This window comes from Pseudorasbora parva, chromosome 2 (genome assembly GCF_024679245.1).
Source record: "Pseudorasbora parva isolate DD20220531a chromosome 2, ASM2467924v1, whole genome shotgun sequence".
NCBI lineage: Eukaryota > Metazoa > Chordata > Actinopteri > Cypriniformes > Gobionidae > Pseudorasbora > Pseudorasbora parva.
In genome coordinates, this window is record NC_090173.1 from 50,074,605 (window position 1) to 50,092,632 (window position 18,028).

Genomic DNA, 18,028 nt, shown 5'->3' on the forward strand with positions numbered 1-18,028 from the left:
CATCTTTTTTGGAGTAATTAACTTTAATAGCATTTTTTGTTAAATTATTATAATTTGTTTTAGTTTATGAAAACTAAATTGTAATTGTAAATTAAACTTCAGAACAGAAAAATATTAGAGCTATTTATAAATTGAGTGTGTTCAGATTGGTCTGATATGGACAAATTGGCTGTCAATCAGTACATCTATAAAAGTGTCTATAAATCTCTAAAATACTCTTACTGCTGCCAAATGGCCATTTCTGATTTGTGTTTATAGCCATTATGTAATCAAAACTGAAATCATGATTGCTGGTCTTTAATGCATTTACATCAAAATATGATAAGGATTTATGCTGATATTGTCCTTTGGATATCTTTTGGAGGGCACTGTATATTTGTAATACATGTATATGTTTTAATAAAGTAGGCTACGTTTGTATAAGAGAATGTATATGAGTTTATATATTTTACAGAAATAAACATTAGGTTTTGCTGAAATATTTTGTACAAAGTTTGATAATTTGTCTAAATAATAATAAACATTTGAAAACAGTTGAAGTGTGTAATGTCGTAATGTGCATGACTCAGTGTAAAGTTCAAGGCTCCTCCCCATGCTTTTGACACACCTGTGTGTGCTTTCATGGTTTAGTTCGCGTTCTGAAACTCATCGTGTGGGATCTCAACGACTCTCTTCATAGGCTAAAGTACAGGTAAGATTAGTGAAATGACTGTAACCATGTAACTTTATATGTTAGCTAACACTGTAAATAGCAACAGCTACAATACATATTATTAAATAGCATCCAGCTGTGTGAAATATTTTGATGATATAAATGTAGCCTAGAAAACAATTCCAGTTTGAACTATGCAGTTCAAGTTCACTTGGATTACTAAATGTTTATAGCTACTAAAAAACGTGTCCGATAATCTGTCCTGAAACCTGCTAGATAAATATTTAGGCTTGTTCTGATGTCGACATGGGGTTTCTGGTTGAACTTGTTCTTCCCCATACCACGCAATGTTGACGCTGAACAGAGGCCTTGAAGAGCCCCATTACGCTGAATGGAATGTCATACACACTCATTTGCAAATATTTACATGGGTACAATAGATGAAGCTTTTCTCTATAAATGCCCTAGTCAGTGCAAAAAGTTAATTTAATTAGACGACAGCATAATGTGTTTTTACCCTGGCATGTTGTGTTAAATTAACTAAGAAATCGGAAAACTCTTGTTGCTGAATTTCGTCCCTACATTAGACCACCACTCCCATATTCATAAGTAAACAGTCCATACAAAATGTCCTATTTGGTCGCACTTTATATAAGGTGTCTTTACAGTATACTATGAACTTATAATTAGTAGGTACAATACACTTTTTAGTGTTTTGATGTTGTATTGTAAAACAAATCAATTGAATTTCACATTATTGTTGGAATTTCTTCCAAAAATTGTCTTGCATCTCACAGCGTTTGTCTCACATTAATTCACATCACTAGACATCCACATCAAATAATAAGACAATACAATAGACACCGCTTGGCGAGAAGGAGAAAGTAGGATACGGGTAGGATGGCTTTGGTATGTGTGTACTAGGTTTAAAGGGATAGTTCACCCAAAAATTAAAATTTGATGTTTATCTGCTTACCCCCAGTGCATCAAAGATGTAGCTGTGTTTGTTTCGTCAATAGAACACAAATTAAGATTTTTAACTCCAACCGTTGCTCATATAATGCATGTCAATGTATTTCTTTGAGAGCCACTATGAGAGTAAAAAACACATAGACATACGAATCCATATTAAACCCTGTGGCTTGTGGCGAAACATTGATGTCTTAAGATACGAAACGATCAGTATCTGCGAGACACCGAACAGTATTTGTTTGTTTTTTTTACCTCATATCAGACGAATCTCATCCAGTATTACCAATGCCATTCCACCTAGGAAGGTAAAAATAAGGGCGCGATCATAGATTTGTGTACATAGCTGCCTCATTCGACCGATCAGTGCAGGCGCTAATAAGGATTATATAATATTTATAAAATCGCGCTGAGTTTTTGACCTTCTAAGAACTTTACGTTTTTGAGTTGAACACGGAAGGTGATCTGCCGGAAGTTAGATATTTTACTTTGTTACTTGTTAAATATTGATATTTTTCTTACACAAATGCATCGCTTTACTTCTGAAAGACTTTATTAACCCTCCGGAGCCGTGTGGATTACTTTTATTATGGATGGAAGCACTTTTTTGGGCTTAATTTTGGGCTCCCATTCAAATTTTTGGACTGCATTGAATGAGCCAGGATATTTTTTCATATAACTCTGATTGCATTCGTCTGAAAGAAGAATGTCATAAACACCTAGGTTAGCTTCACTGTAAAAATAAATTAATTAATAAAAAGTAGAGAACTTAAAAGTTTAAGGCAACCAGCTGCAGAATTGTTTTTACTCAGCAAAAACTCCAGTGTTAAATTAACTCTCCTCAGAGTTTATTTGGCTCCACACTCAAGAGTGTTAAAAGTAACTCTGAAGAAGTGTTAAAGGTAATGAGATAATTAAGAGATTAATTAAGTGATGATTGGCCATTAGTGATGACACCTGATGATAACAAGCAGAATCACTGAAGGACAGAGTCACCATTTTTAAGTCACCATTATGGAGATCAGTGTTTGCTTTAGTTGGGCTCTTGACTCTTGGCTTTCTAACATTAGTTTTTTTTTTTTTTTTTGCTGCTTTAACTGTGTGTTTGGAACATACATTTTGGCAAAGAAAGCACAGAGAAAATATGTTCAGGAGTTAGTGTTGTTTTGATTAACATAATCATCATGTAGTGACTGGATCAACTAATATCATTCTGAGACAAATTTCTAGCTATATGGGGTATGTGTTGATTTTACATTATTGATTACAACAGCTATGTGAAGATAATAGAGTGAGATTTTGCACAAAAAAATTCTAACTACTTTGTTGCATTAGACACTCACAGACATCAAGAATCAGTGTATGAATCTCAACAATGGTGACAAACAGCATCTCAGATACACAGATCAACTCTGAACATCACAAAACAAGCTACTAAAAAGTCACATAAAACAGCAAAAATAAAATGGTGAGAATAGAAAGAAATCACTAATTCAGTTCATCTTATAATTTATGCATGCTGCAATGCATGCTGGGAGCCATGGGTGAGTTTTGATTGGTGCACCCAGAATGCACTGCAAAAGCCTTTTGATGGCCACCATTGCTGAGATTCATACGCTGATTATTGATGTCTGTGTGGCTGAATGACGGAGAGATTCAAACCTTTTTTTTAAGAACAGAATAATTTTTAAAAATCCCTCTGATTATATTGTAAGCACCAGATCTTATGCTGTAGAATCACAGAGCTGTTGTAATCAATAAAGTGAACCTAACTCAAAGATTGGGCTCTAAATGGCACCAGTGATTCAGCTCATGATGATTATGTCAAAACATAACCAGCAACACTTGGTCACATTTTCTCTGCACTTGTATGGCAGCTTTAAAGCAGCCCGGCAAAGACTAATGTTATAAAGTCAAGAGCCCAACTAAAGCAAGCACTGATCTCCATAATGGTGACTTAAAAATGGTGACTCTTTCCTTCAGTGATTCTGCTTGTTATCATCAGGTGTCTTCACTAATGGCCAATCATCACTTTATTAATCTTTTAATTATCTCATTACCTTTAACACTTCTTCAGAATTACTTTTAACACTTGAGTGTGGAGCCAAATAAACTCTGAGGAGAGTTAATTTAACACTGGAGTTTTTGCTGTGTAGTTTTCTCAGCTTAGGGTCAATAATTGTACAAACTTAGTTTGTGTTAAATAACATTAAAAGCTGAATTTGTCAGAAAAACAAATTAGATTTTTTACAGTGTTGAGAGTGAGTCATTTCTGGGATAATTTACTTTAATTTAATTTTTGGGTGAACTGTCCCTTTAAAGGCACTCTAGGAGGGACCCAATTTTTATAACTATTTAGTTAATTAAATGTGATGTGCGATGCAGTACTTTGAGTCTTTCTTCCGTTGTGATCTTTCAAGGATGGAATCTAGCATGAGTCTCCTGTCCGAGAAGCACTTCCTGTGCTCCCTGTGTGAGGACATCTTCAGCAACCCAGTGACAACGCCCTGCGGCCACAGCTTCTGTAAGATGTGTCTGCGCATGTACTGGAGCCGCAGCGGGACAGAAGAGTGTCCGCTCTGTAGGAGGGCCTTTGGCTCCAGACCACATATCAGTGTGAACCGCATACTGGCGGACGTCACCGAAAACTACAGGAAGACACGTTTGGCTGCTAAATCGAGGTTCTTTAGTATGGATGAACTTCAAGATGAGCCTGTGAGTACATAATTTAAATAATTGCACCCTCTAAATCAGATGCAACATTTGAATAAAAATAAAAAACTTAATTTTGTGGTTTTGTTCTTCACTCATGTACTGCAAACAGAAGAATGCAGGAGAGGTGGATCAAATGATTCAGGAAAGAGTCCAAAAGATCGAGAAACTTCAGAATTCCTTAAAGCTCCTCAAGGTGCGTGACTGAATGTGACACAGGGTTTAAAAACATGATAATTTAAATAGCAATAGTTAAGAGCAACAGTTTTATTTTTGTGTGAAATATTATTTTAAACTTGCCTGCTAATTGCATTTTTTAAACCAGATGTATTACAATTATTTCTGAAAGAAAAAGTGTTCTTCCTCAAACAGAGCTCATGTCTCCGAGAGGTTCAGGAAAGTCAGAGGGTGTTTTCTTCTCTGTTGAGCGCCCTAGAGAACACCCATAAACTGGTAGTGGCAGCGGTTGAGCAGAAACAAAGAGAGGCGGAGAAAAGAGTTGAAAGGCTTGTAAAAGACCTGAAGAAAGAAATCCATGAACTGGACAATGGACACACCAACCTAGAGCACTTGAACGACAAGGAGCGCCTTAAAAAGGTAATCACATTTCTTGTTTTGTTTGTTTGCTATTTTTTCTTTTTGCTTTGTGTTACTTTGTCTATTCTTAGACTGTCTATTTTTACTATTAACATAGTTCATTATGTTAATAGTAAAGGAACTGCCCCCCCCCCCCCCAATTTTTTTTTAATCAAATCAAAGTTGCTCAAAAACAATATACTCTTATTTTTTTGTCAGCAGAACAGTAAAACACAATGAAGATTATCTTTCTTTATGCCGTTTTCCACACAACTACAGTTTAGTGATCATATCTGCTCTAAAAATAACCAAAAAAGACGTGTACATTCAAGTTTTTCTGAACTCATAATAGCTAAAAGCGAACAACAGACCGCCATTTTTACATTGTTCTCATCGTTAGATCTTCCCCTATGCCATTACTCTTTATCCTGTAAACTTTCACATCACATTTCTTTGTGAAATCAATGCTATGATTTACAGCAGGGGTCCCCAATCTCGGTCCTGGAGGGCCACTCTCCTACACAGGTTATCTCCAACCCCAATCAAACACACCTGAAACAGCTAACCAATACTTATAAAGGCATTGATTAGCATTCATTACCTGTTTCAGGTGTGTTTGATTGGGGTTGGAGCTAAAATTCTGCAGGGCAGTGGCCCTCCAGGATCGAGATTGGGGACCCATGATTTACAGTGAATCATGTTTTAAATATCGGTCTGACCCTCACACAAAACTCTCATGGAGGCTTCGGGAAGCTTAAATATAGTGCATGAGTCATAGTACATGTGCTAACATGATTAAGAAACCGTCAATGCACATAGTTATTGCTTTTATTGTAAAGAAACATGCATTATATGTAGTCTAATTGTCACTTGGCCCTTCCTCAGGCTCTACTCTTCACCAATGTAACCTCCATAAGATGACAATGTAGCAGAAACTCCTACAAAATCCCGACAAAACAGAGCATTAAAGACTAACAGATCTCCCGTCTATAATATTTTTGTGCAAAAACGCACAAAATAGCAGTCAGGGTTGTAGTTTCGTTGTGTTTTGGATGTTTACCTGTTTTCCCGATCCTTATTAGCTTCCATGGTTTCTGATTAGTCACGCACCTGTTTCTGTTCCAGTTCACTCTCTATGTGTATATACTGTATATATATATATATATATATACAGTATAAATGTCCCTCACTTTCTGTTTATCGCTGTCCGTTCTCACGTCAATGTTAAGTTGGTGGCATTTCATTCTCGTTGGTTGTGTTTATTCAGTGCTCCTTTGTTTGCTAAATGTCGTCCCCTTCCTGAAGTGCCCTTCAAGGGTACAAAAACACTGTTTGGAATTCGCCCATTAGCCTCATTCTCTGTTCATCGTTCTCCATTCTCATGCAAATGTTTAGTTGGTTGAATTTAACTCGTTCTCCTGCATTTATTCAGTTCTTCTGTGTTTCAGTTAGCTTAAATGTAAAGTTAAATAAATAAATGCTGTGTTAGATCCTGCCTCTCAACTCTTCTTGCCACAACCTCCTGTGACTATAACACTTCATTTCAACATTTATTCTATTTATATACAGTTCATATTAAAGCATGCTGAAAAATCAGATTTCCCTCTTTTTGCGTGTGAAAGGTAATTGTGTCCAACTTACTTACATTCCTAAGATTAATAATACTGATATGAAATAAGTAATAATTATATATATTTTTAAACACATCTATAGTACAAGTTCTCAGATTATCAAATATTTTAATTGAAATGGAACAAAAAAAACCTTAATTAATGTAACTTAATCAATAGATGTCAATTTTAATGACGAAATAAACTCTTGGATTTATAGACATTAATTCTGGTATGTCTAACTTAAGTGATATTCAGAGATTGTATTAAGGTAGCATAGCTATTTATTATTGTGATATTTACAAAGCCACTGAATAATTTTTTTTCAAGAGTTGATGGTCACTATGAACCTTGAACTTTCATTTTATGGAAAAGAGCAGGTTGAAATTCTTCAGAAGTTTTCCTTAGGGTTACATCGGGGGAAATATAGATTTCAAACAACATGAGGGCAGTGACAGAATTTTCATTTTGGGTGAGCTATACTTTTTTAACATGTATGGCATACTAAAGAATAACTGATCTATTTTCATCCACAGAGCTTCAGTCATATACCACGAGCGATGAGAGACTGGACCAAAGTCACACTGGAGACTGATCCTTGTGTTGGAGTCACCAGCCAGGCTGTGGTTGACTTCATGGATATGGTCACGCTGGAAGCTAAAAGACTTTCTAAAGCCGGTATGATTGAAATAACTATGCTTTTGCCTTTTAGTACTAAACAGATTTCTCGCAGCTTCTTCCATATATCAGTTAAATCATATACTTCAATGTTCTGGGGTACAAAGCTGTAGAATCTAATGTATTACCACCTTTTGCTTCTTAAAAGTAACTATAGAAGCTTGTTTCCACCACGCAATAAAAAATGATATAAAATATAAAACATAATATAAAATATATTCTGTCATGAGTTATAAACTTAGCGGGAAATAAAGTCAGAATTGAGAGATATATAAAATTGCAATTGTGAGTCCAAACTGTTTAAGATAACTCGCTAAAATGTGGCCCTGTCCCAAATGGCACCCTAAACACTTGCGGTCTTCCTGCGAGTTGGTAGAAGTCTGCTGCAGCGCTCGCTTCAGCGTGGGCTCAGCAAAAGGGTGCATCAAGGGCGCATATCGACCATAAATGGGCCGCTTACAAGCACCCTTCTGAGCCCTACAATGACAAATGGGACACCCTATGGTCGCATGGACTTAAAGATGCACTTAAAGATGTCGGATTTTTGCGGTAAAATATCCAAAAACCACCAGGCCAGTGTTAAATATTTTGTTCAGTTGAGTTCTTACAATATCCCAAATGTTTTTAAATTGTGAGAAAATTGCTATTTTAACCAATGAACCGGGACGTCTGAGGGAGTCTCCTGTCAATAGCGTCATATCTGCGTTACTCTCGGTTTCCGGTTTTATTCTGCAGAAGCGCTTTACTCTTAGCAGTGTGAACAAGAGTCGCAGCAGTCGCTGAGAGAACACACAGAGTAACATCATAACATAATTTTAAACACACTTAAATGTATCTAATATGATAAACAGAGCTGCTCCACAGCACTCTGTCCTGCTTTATGTCCTGCAGTAACCTTAATAATCTCACCCGTGAACTTGATTTCTACCCGATTCTTTTCCGCCGGGAGTGAGGTGAAGACCACATGTTCCAAGATGCTGCGCTCAAACTTGCCGAAAAAAATGACATAGTGCAGCTTTAACGGACGCGTTTGTGGCAGTCATTGCAAGTCCACAAGACTGAAAAGTGCATTTGGTGTGTGCCGTTTTGGACAGGGCCTGTGACCTTTAAATGCAGTAAGAATGTAATACTTTTAGCAAGCTAGCATAATTATGCTATTTTTGATTCATGTGCAATTTGCTACTTTTCAGAACTGAAGAGGCTGCAGAAGTACTCAGGTGTGTTTTCGTTGATGTTTTTACAGAATTGGTTTTCTGTCATTGTGAGATTCTCTAGAAAGCCAATCGTCTGTCTTCCCTTTCAGTTGATGTTAACCTGAATCCCCGGACAGCTCACGCTTACCTCTACATCTCTGAGGACCGAAAGGAGGTTAGACACGCGAATAAGCGACAAGAAGTCCCAGAGAACCCCAAGAGGTTTGACCGGGTGGCTAATGTAATGTCCAAGGAAGCCTTCAGCTATGGAAGACACCTTTGGGAAGTGGAGGTTGGAGACAAGACCGACTGGGATTTGGGCGTAGCTAGACAATCGGTCAACAGAAAGGGAAAATTCACAATATGTCCAGCTAATGGCTTCTGGACGCTTAGCTTAAAGAATGGCACCCAGTATATTGCCAACACATTCCCTCCAACTTCCTTTAGCCTCAGCCACAAGCCCAAAAGGGTATCTATTTACCTGGACTATGAGGGGGGACGCGTGTCTTTCTATTGTTTGGATACCGGGACTCATCTCTACACTTTCAAAGATACTTTCACAGATAAGCTCCACCCCATCTTCAGCCCGGGACGACCCCATGGGGAAAAGAACACTGCTCCCCTTATCATCAGCAGCAGCTGTTGCAGCATCTGAATCAATATGTTAGCCATTGCTGCTTTCACTTCCTTTAACACTGCCTTTTCAGGATGCAATGAACTGTTATTATTAGAATTATTATTACATATTTTATTTTTTATTTATTACTAAACCTTATTAGTACAGTTATTTTATTAATTACAGACATGAAGGATACCTCAAACTGTGCAACTTTTGATTGATTTTTTTCTAGGCGCTCATACTTGCGCTTGACCTGCTGGACAATATAACAAGCAAAAAATGTCCCATTGACTTGTATTAAAGGAGGGACTGAAGTAATATCTAGAGACTAGAATATCCCAGAGACCTGGGGGTCGACCCACCAGCAAACACCCAGCAAAAAAATAAGCGCTTTTAATATTACTGAATGTGCACTTGTAATGTACATAAAATCTTTTATGGCCACAGTAATAAGCAAACTTTTCTTAACAGACTTTTAAAGTGCACACTTTGTAATAATGCTAAATGAAAAAATGGATTGCCTAGCAAAATGCTAAAAAAAAACTAACAAAACACATCAACCGCATAGCAATGCCCTGACAACTCACAACACCTTAGCACGTTTGTGTGGGCAAGTACCGCTTAGATGTTCTCTGTAAAATGTAAAAAAAAAATCTAGTTATTATTACAATTTATATAAGTTACAAAAATCAAATGATTATGATCCATATGTAAAAGTTTCTATAATCCAAAAATTTGCAATAACTACAATCGTGCTTTCTTATTTATTTATTCCTTAAATGTTATTTATAACTTATAACACATATTCCATTGTCATAGAGACATGAAAGTAAGACGTTAGCATACTTGCGCTGTGAACTTTAATGAATGCGAAATGAATGAAAGGTAGTAAGAAACTATGGAGTTCACTTCAAGGAACAAGAAGGCGAAGGATGAAAAAGAGGACTAGATGGATGGGTTGGGTTGGGGATCGAGGAGCGCGAGGGCGAGAGAACAGCGAGTCATTGTGCTGGTACACCAGGCACTGGGAGACACACTCAAGACACATTAACGCATTCACACACTGACACGAACGCACACATAAGCGCATGCTTCTGCCCACCGCTACGCAGACCCGAGCTGGCATCCCAGAGGGCAGCACTTCAGTCTGAAACGTACATTCACCCAGGCTGAGCCTCTCAAGAGGTCTGAATCTATAGGTTTCACCTCCATCACAGGTTTATGGCATTTGGGGTAAAGCTCTGTATCCAGATCGAAGGCACCCAACGCAAGAAGGTGGAGGATTAGCAGATGAGTGGCTGTGGAAGGAGTTAAACTTCAGGGACTTCATTGTCGTCTATCAGGTAACAACCATTTCAGTCATATACGATGGAAATAAGAAGTTAATGAAATAAGAAGTTAAAAAACTTAAAAAAACTTTTAATACTAAAAGGCTGTTCTTTGCGGTTTATCATTGAGGCACTGCATTCAGATTGGGCATAAACAGACTCAAGTCTGCTTGGCCCACTCTGAACGTTTCAAAGAAAGCTTCTTGTGTCCAGAAGCTCCTCATGTTTTTCTGAGATAATCCACTCACCCCACCAGGCGTAGCTCTACACCCACCACAGTGTGAAAAGGACCCATTCTCTCGGATGTATAGTGAATCCAGTAATGCTCACTGTACATAACAGTGCCCTAATATTTATGTGTAAAGCCACATGAATATTTAAAGGAATGTTCTGGGTTACAGGTTAAGATCCATATACAGCATTTGTGCCATAAAATCAATTTCTACTGAAAAATATTTTGTATTTAATAAATCACACAATGCAATAGAATAGAAATGCATAGGACCGGTATTTTAAAAGTATTACCACAAGACTTATGCTGGGGTTACACTACACCATTTTAGCTCTGATTGTTCCGCATGCCAGCAGTTCCCTGTATGTATTTTCAAAAACACACAATCTGATAGATTGGACGATGCATCGCAGGTGTCTGAGAGATATTTAGCAGGTTAAGTATATTGATTTGTCTGCTGTTCCATTAAAATTAAATGTATTTTGACAGCAGAAGACCTCAGTCATGACAGACGGTCATATGCTTGTTAGCATGTGACTAGTATTATATAATCACTTACTGATCTTATCTTTCTGTAATCTAATCTGTCATCCCCAACGTCATAACCACGTAACACCACTAAACCTGTTTGCCTGGAATTCTACTCACAGGAACGCATATCCAAAAGTTCATTCACCTACAAAAATAGTTCCACTTCGAGGTTGATTTAGAAAACTGTACAATTTGCACAATAAAAGCCTGAGCTTCACTTTTAATTTAAACCCTGTTGTAATAGACATTACTCTCTCAGAAAGTAAATTGTACCTTTAGTGGTACAATAGCTTGACACTAGGGTAGTGCTCTAAAAAGATCGTTATACCCCATTTACCCCTAAACAACTTACACCTTAGATTAATAGTATATACAACTACTCTACAGCACTTGTATGCATATTTTAGGGGTAGATAGTGCACGAAGTCCCTTTCAGGTACAGTGTCAAGCAATTTTTGCGCATGTATGCCACAAATGCTGTAGATAAAGCTTAACTCAGGAGTGTCCAGTCCTGTTCCTGGAGGGCCACCTCCCAGCAACCCTGAGTTCCAAACCCATGTAATCACACCTGAACCAGCTAATCAAGGTCTTCCAGATCAAGTGTGGCTATCTGCAGGTTGGAGTAATGGGCGTGCCGAAAGGTCTTTACAGTTGTTTGTAAAAGCTGCCTGTTAGGGAGTGGGGTAGGATTAGGAGTTGGTTTCTGTTGTAGCATAGTGTACCTTTTGGTATTCCTCTATATTTTGGTACGCCTCTACCTTTTGGCACGCCTCTACTTTTGGTACGCCTCTATCTTTTTTAGCGCACCTCTACCTTTTAGTACATCCCTACCTTTTGGCATGCCTCTACCTTTTGGTATTCCCCTACCTTTTGGTACACCCCTAACATTTGGCTGGCCTCTACTTTTGGTACGCCTCTATCTTTTTCTAGAGCACCTCTACCTTTTGGTTCGTCCCTACCTTTTGGCACGCATCTAATTTGTGGTATTCCCCTACCTTTTGGTACACCCCTAACTTTTGGCATGCCTCTACTTTTGGTACGCCTATAACTTTTTTAGCACAACCCTACCTGTTGGTATTCCCCTACCTTTTGGTACGCCCCAACTTTTTGGCGCGCCCCAACCTTTCGGTATGGGCCTACCTTCTTGCCTGCCTTTACCTTTTGGCGGTACGCCTCTACCTTTTGGCGGTACGCCTCTACCTTTTGGCGGTACGCCTCTACCTTTTGGCGGTACGCCTCTACCTTTTGGCGGTACGCCTCTACCTTTTGGCGGTACGCCTCTACCTTTTGGCAAGTTTATTACTCCAATTTACATATATCCCAGTCTCCACTTTTCCACTGCCATTTTTCTGGAGTTTAGCTCCAAAACACCTGTCTGCAAGGCTGTTTGTAGTCTAGTTTCTAGTGTGCTTAATTGGGCATAGAGTTACAACTCTGCTGTAAGGTGGCCCTCCAGGAGCAGGTATAGACATGTCTGATTTAAACCCTGAATTTTTAGAAATAAGTTTAAAGAATTTTGAAGAATTCTTGTCAAGATTGCAATTTCTATCAGTATGTGTTCTCAGAGTTACTTATGTGCTATTTATAACTTATATGCTTTCCTCTGTTCCAATCTTTAGGTCCACCCGTCAGTCTATGACACTGTTTCTTTATTGGAACTCACTTACGAAGAAAGGGAAAGGACTTTGCGCCTCTCGCTGACCTTGAAGTGTATCGACGGTTTCTGTCTGTGCAGTTTATTGGACTCTTCCAAAGTGATCATTCTTGGAAAAGATTCATCATGGCAACCACTGGCATGCAGCTGCTCGGCCTTGTCCTGTCCATCATTGGCTGGGTGGGAGGGTTCCTGGTGTGCATCCTGCCCATGTGGAGGGTCACTGCCTTTATCGGGAACAACATTGTAACGGCACAGATCACACGGGAGGGCCTGTGGATGAATTGCATCTGGCAGAGCACAGGGGAGATTCAGTGCAAGGTGTATGACAGCCTGCTGGCTCTTCCCAGTGACATGAAGGCCGCCCGGGGTCTTACAGTTCTCGCTTTGCTCATCTGCACCCTGTCGCTCACGCTTGGTGTTTTGGGTATCAAGTGCACCCAGTGCGTGGGCCTCCCAAGCCTCAAGGCACGCTTGGCCCGTGTGTCCGGCGTGCTTTTTGTCATTGCAGGGTTCCTCATCCTCGTACCCGTCTGCTGGACGGCCCATTCCATCATCAGGGATTTCTATGACCCCTATGTGGCGGCCCCGCACAAACGTGAGCTCGGCCCCGCACTCTACCTGGGCTGGGGGGGTTCGGCCTTGCTGTTGATCGGTGGATCGCTCCTCTACGCAGGGTCCAATCCCCCCGGGATTCCCTCCTCTCCTACGTTTAGCAGCGGCGAGAGCAGCCCACGCAGAGCGGGTGGAGCTGCCCAGGTCAAGGGTTATGTTTAACGACCAGCAGCGACAGGCCGGTCCCCGAAAGCCTTCTCTGCTAGAGTTTCCCATTGTGATAGATTCAAGTTAATTCTCATCTATTTTTTATCATTCAGAATATTTCTGTAGTATGATGGAGGTAGTGAATAGAAATGTGAAATCAAGTCTCCTTGCCACCTCTAATGTCCACTTATAAGTCTGTCTTTTTCTGTATTTGTCTGTTATGTTATTCAACAATAAAACCTTAAATCCTTTATAGTGCCTTCTTTGAATTCTTTTGATGTCTGTCTATTCAAGAAGATGCTGATGATATTTCACCCAAAAATATATATATTTACTCGCCCTCAAGTCATCCTAGGTGTTTATGACATTGTTCTTTCAGATGAATACAATCAGTTATATTAAAAATGTCCTGACTCTTCCAAGCAAAAGTGCATCCATCCATCATAAAAGATATCCATATGATATGACTCCAGTGGTTAAAAAAGGCCTTCGGAAGTAGTGTGATGCATTTTTGTAAGAAAAATACCCATATTTAAAACTTAATAGACTAAAATAACTAGTTTTTGGAAGACGACCGACGCACGTTGAATAACGCCAAAAGAATAACCACTGACACGATGTATGACGTTGGATGTAGGAGTAGCTGTATGGATTACATTTATGATGGATGGATGTGTTTTTTGGGGGGGCGCTGTAAAATCTCATCCTCCATTTATTTCAATTTTAAAGCTTGAAAGAGCCAGGACATTTTTAATGTAACTGATAGTATTCGTCTGGAAGAAAAAATATATATACACCTAGGATGGCTTGAGGGTGAGAAAAGTAGCATAATTTTCATATTTGGGTGAACTATCCCTTTTATGCATGAATAAAGGCTATTAAATCAGTGCATCATATAAAGCGATCTTTCATTAAACCGCTTGATTCATATAAATAACCTTTACAATGTCTTTGAAGTTTAAGGTTATGCTGGAATGGAATTTTAATGGAGGGACTGAAATTTCCGGTTTCACCTTTAAAATATCTTGATTTGTGTTTTGGGAGGTTACTTAATGCTGACAGAATCTTCATTTTTGGGCTAACTTAAAATCAGCTCCAACCCTCTGATTTCCTTTCTTCACAACATATTTTTTGTCTATTCAATGGGGTCCAAACAACATTGGACTATAAACATTTTTTCAATATGGTGTAGAGACCAGGGTAACTGATATGGATGTCTTCATAGTTTAATGGTAGCAAATCTGATGTACCAAAATAGTTCAATTTAAATGAAATTTGATGATTTTAAAATTGAATTTGTTTTTTAAACATTAACCCTTATTTTGCAACAGTACAACTGCACTGTAAACCCTAATAAGTTGAGAATACTCAAATGATTTGAGGAAAGTGATTCCCTCAATTCAATTGAGTAATGGAGTCTCCTAAAACTTGAATATTTAAGTTTACTTAACTTGGTGCTCACTTTCACTGTACTTAAATTGTTAAGTTCCCCAAACTGGCTACACCAGTCCAGTACAGCATGCTGGGTACAACCAATCAAAACTTCCCCATTGGTCCCAACATGCATTGCAGCATGAATAAATTATGCATCTGAATTGTGACACATTTTCTTTGAATTCTTACTATTTGCTGTTACTTTTGCTGTTTTGTTCTGATGTTTTTGTAGCTTGTTTTATGTTCAGAGTTGATCTGTTTATCAGAATTTTTTCACCATTGTAAAAAGATTTTTGTCACCATTGTAGAGATTCATACGCAGATTAGTGATGTGTGTATGTGTTTAACTAGTGCCATAGATTTAAACATTTTGTGCACATAAAAAAAAATTATATTAGCACAATAGTGAAGATTCTAGTATTATTAATATTTCAAAACTATTAATAACTGCTTCGACATCCAAAGCATTGGACTCTGCACAAGATCAGGGATTCTGCCTATACATGATGATGTTATTATCATCATCAATGAATAAACAACACCACTTGATGATATTTTCTCTTGGCTCTTTGTTACTTAACATATGTGTCTCACAAACACAAATCAGCCAGAGAAACACTAATATTACATTATCATTTGTCAAGAGCCCAACTAAAGAAAACACTTATCTCCATCATGGTGACTTCCAACAAAACTATTATGTTCATTAAAACAGAAATAAAGTCAATCTGGTTATAAGTTAGTTCACGTATTATTGTTAGGTTTAGTAACTTACAAATTTTTACTTACCGAATTTAAGATTGCACACAATGAAAAAGTCTCCATCTTAATTTGAATCAGCAACAAGCAATAGATGAGGCGAAAAGGACCGCCTTTTGGAAATGTCCTCCAATCAGTGAATTAGTTCTCTTGTTGCTAGACAGAACTCCTTGCATGGCCAATCACATCAAAGCAAGACCAGAGTGAGCTATTTTAATTACTTATGATTTTGAGTTCATACAACTTGAAATCTTAAGTTTATGCATTTTGTAGGTTAATAAGTTATACTAACTTATATGACTGAGTTTTTAGACTAAACTAGTAATATTTAGTCAAGTTTACTTGATTTGTTTAAGTAAAGACAACATTAGGGTTTACAGTGTGTTAATTGGCCCGAGCAGATGAAATCTGGCATATATTGGGATTTTACTAGACATGTCCAGAAAACAGAAGCTCCCTCTGATAACAATAAATGCAAAGTTACACCTGGGCCCTGTTTTTCAAAAGTAAGCCACTAGGATTTTGGATAACGGATTGGATCAATTCTTTAAAATGTGTTTTTCAAAAAATGGATTACATAATCGGATTAGATCACGTAATCCAATCTTGGTTTTGATCCGGATCAAACCTTATTGAAAAACCGGATCCCTGGAATCCTTCAATTAACTTTCGGTTTTGCTCATTTAATGAATTTGAAACTGAAATACAGAATGCAGATTCTCATTTAATCTGATTATATCATACAAGGATCTTTATTAAGGTCAAGTTAAAGATCATTCACAAAGTTTGGGATTTAGAGATTGCCTGATACATATTAATGTTAGCCTATATAATTGCGTATAAATCTAATGTAAACTGTCCAGCTGATAAAGACATTCTTGGCTCATGTTGTCTTGACTCCCTGAGCATCTTTGGCTGTTGTTATGGGGGCTGCTTATAGACCGCAGTACAATACCACTGTATACGGCAGCACCAGCACAGCATTTACAATAGCCGCATTGTTTACTGCGCCAGGTAGTGACTCATGTATGACCTAATGCTACGAGTGAAAATCCTGGGTTGTAAAATATAGAAAAGTGCTTATTGTTGTCTTGACTGTTGGAGTATAAGGGATAGAGAAGGGAGGTTGGCACAAGGGCTTATTTTTATATATGGGACGATGTGTCTGCCAGGGTGACAAATTGTGCCTCAGTTGACCTATACACTATGTACTTATCCTACACACTCTTCTGTCAAATGTATAAAAGTTATTGAATATATGATGTTATTTTGTCATCCAGCATGACTGCTACATAAGTAAAGCTGTAACAGTGCATGAAGTGTTGAATTTCCATGCATACTACAAAATGGCATACTACAGAATGATGCATGAGTGATTACATAATCGGAGATACATTTGGCATTTCCAAAAGTTGACTGTTAAATAGAAATCATTTTCAGCATCTTATTGAGGACATTCAATTTTAAGAATGTTGTCCGTGCCAAACACACTTTTTTTCTTTTACTTTTAGCGAAAAAGTAATTTTTCATTTTTACAGCATTGTTTATCAACTGTTACAGACAAATTAGGCAACATGTAGAAAAATTATTTTCTTTATCTTAAATAGTTGTGAGAGATAATTCCTCCAATTTAAAGGCAAAGTGTGGTATGGTAAATGAATTCACGTAAGATGGATAAACATTATTTTGAACAATTTAATTATGTGTAATTAGGGAAATAACTATATACCGGTGTACAAATAAAATAAATAAAATTTTACCAAAAGAAAAGTACAATAAAATATTTTGATTAAACATTGAAACATGATGGAAAAAATGGACAACAACAACAAAAAAAAATCATGATTTTCAGCTATCTAAGACATAGACCTATTTTAAATAAATATACATATTATATTATTTCCTGTAACATCTTGCGATTCATGACAATGAGTAACAAAGTATTAAAAGTATTTAACCAGTATGATCAGTAAAACATGCTATTATTGTGATATAACTAGAATGGCAAATAATAATAAAAATACATTTTCCACACACACGAAAACAAAGGAAAATGCATTATAAATACATAATTAGTTTGCTGTTTTCTTATATTAATTCAAAGAAATTAGAGTGTAAAACTGTGAGGTATAAGGTGAGAAAATATTTAAGGTAAAAAACAAACAAACAAAACCAAACAAATTCTACCAGATTCAGTCCATGGCAGACGACAAACAATGAGGATATGCGTTTTATTATAAATAAATACTATGTCATCTAATAACAAAGCAGAATATTTTGTATCAGTAAGTGTCTATAATGTTCACTGGACTTTTATTT

At 37.5% G+C, this 18,028-nt stretch overlaps 2 protein-coding genes across 2 annotated transcripts; both read left to right on the forward strand.

Moving 5' to 3' along the window:
* The first annotated feature begins 575 nt into the window (after nt 1-575).
* btr02 (bloodthirsty-related gene family, member 2) lies at nt 576-10,377 on the forward strand. The gene is made up of 7 exons (XM_067423383.1): nt 576-691; nt 4,042-4,336; nt 4,446-4,529; nt 4,706-4,930; nt 7,056-7,197; nt 8,388-8,414; nt 8,501-10,377. Exons 2-7 carry the CDS (start codon nt 4,043-4,045, stop codon nt 9,043-9,045), a joined length of 1,317 nt encoding a protein of 438 aa, XP_067279484.1. The 5' UTR covers nt 576-691; nt 4,042; the 3' UTR covers nt 9,046-10,377.
* A 2,323-nt stretch (nt 10,378-12,700) lies between these two features.
* On the forward strand, nt 12,701-13,767 carry cldnk (claudin k). Its single transcript, XM_067423396.1, has one exon. It carries the CDS (start codon nt 12,881-12,883, stop codon nt 13,529-13,531), a length of 651 nt encoding a protein of 216 aa, XP_067279497.1. The 5' UTR covers nt 12,701-12,880; the 3' UTR covers nt 13,532-13,767.
* The last annotated feature ends 4,261 nt before the right edge of the window (nt 13,768-18,028 follow it).

Bases quoted from the DNA above. Each gene is read 5' to 3' on its own strand.
- btr02 (XM_067423383.1), top strand. From the start codon at position 4,043: ATGGAATCTAGCATGAGTCTCCTGTCCGAGAAGCACTTCCTGTGCTCC. The intron at 4,530-4,705 runs GTGCGTGACTGA...TTCCTCAAACAG, and splicing joins ATTCCTTAAAGCTCCTCAAG to AGCTCATGTCTCCGAGAGGT. The intron at 7,198-8,387 runs GTATGATTGAAA...GCTACTTTTCAG, and splicing joins TAAAAGACTTTCTAAAGCCG to AACTGAAGAGGCTGCAGAAG.
- cldnk (XM_067423396.1), top strand. From the start codon at position 12,881: ATGGCAACCACTGGCATGCAGCTGCTCGGCCTTGTCCTGTCCATCATT.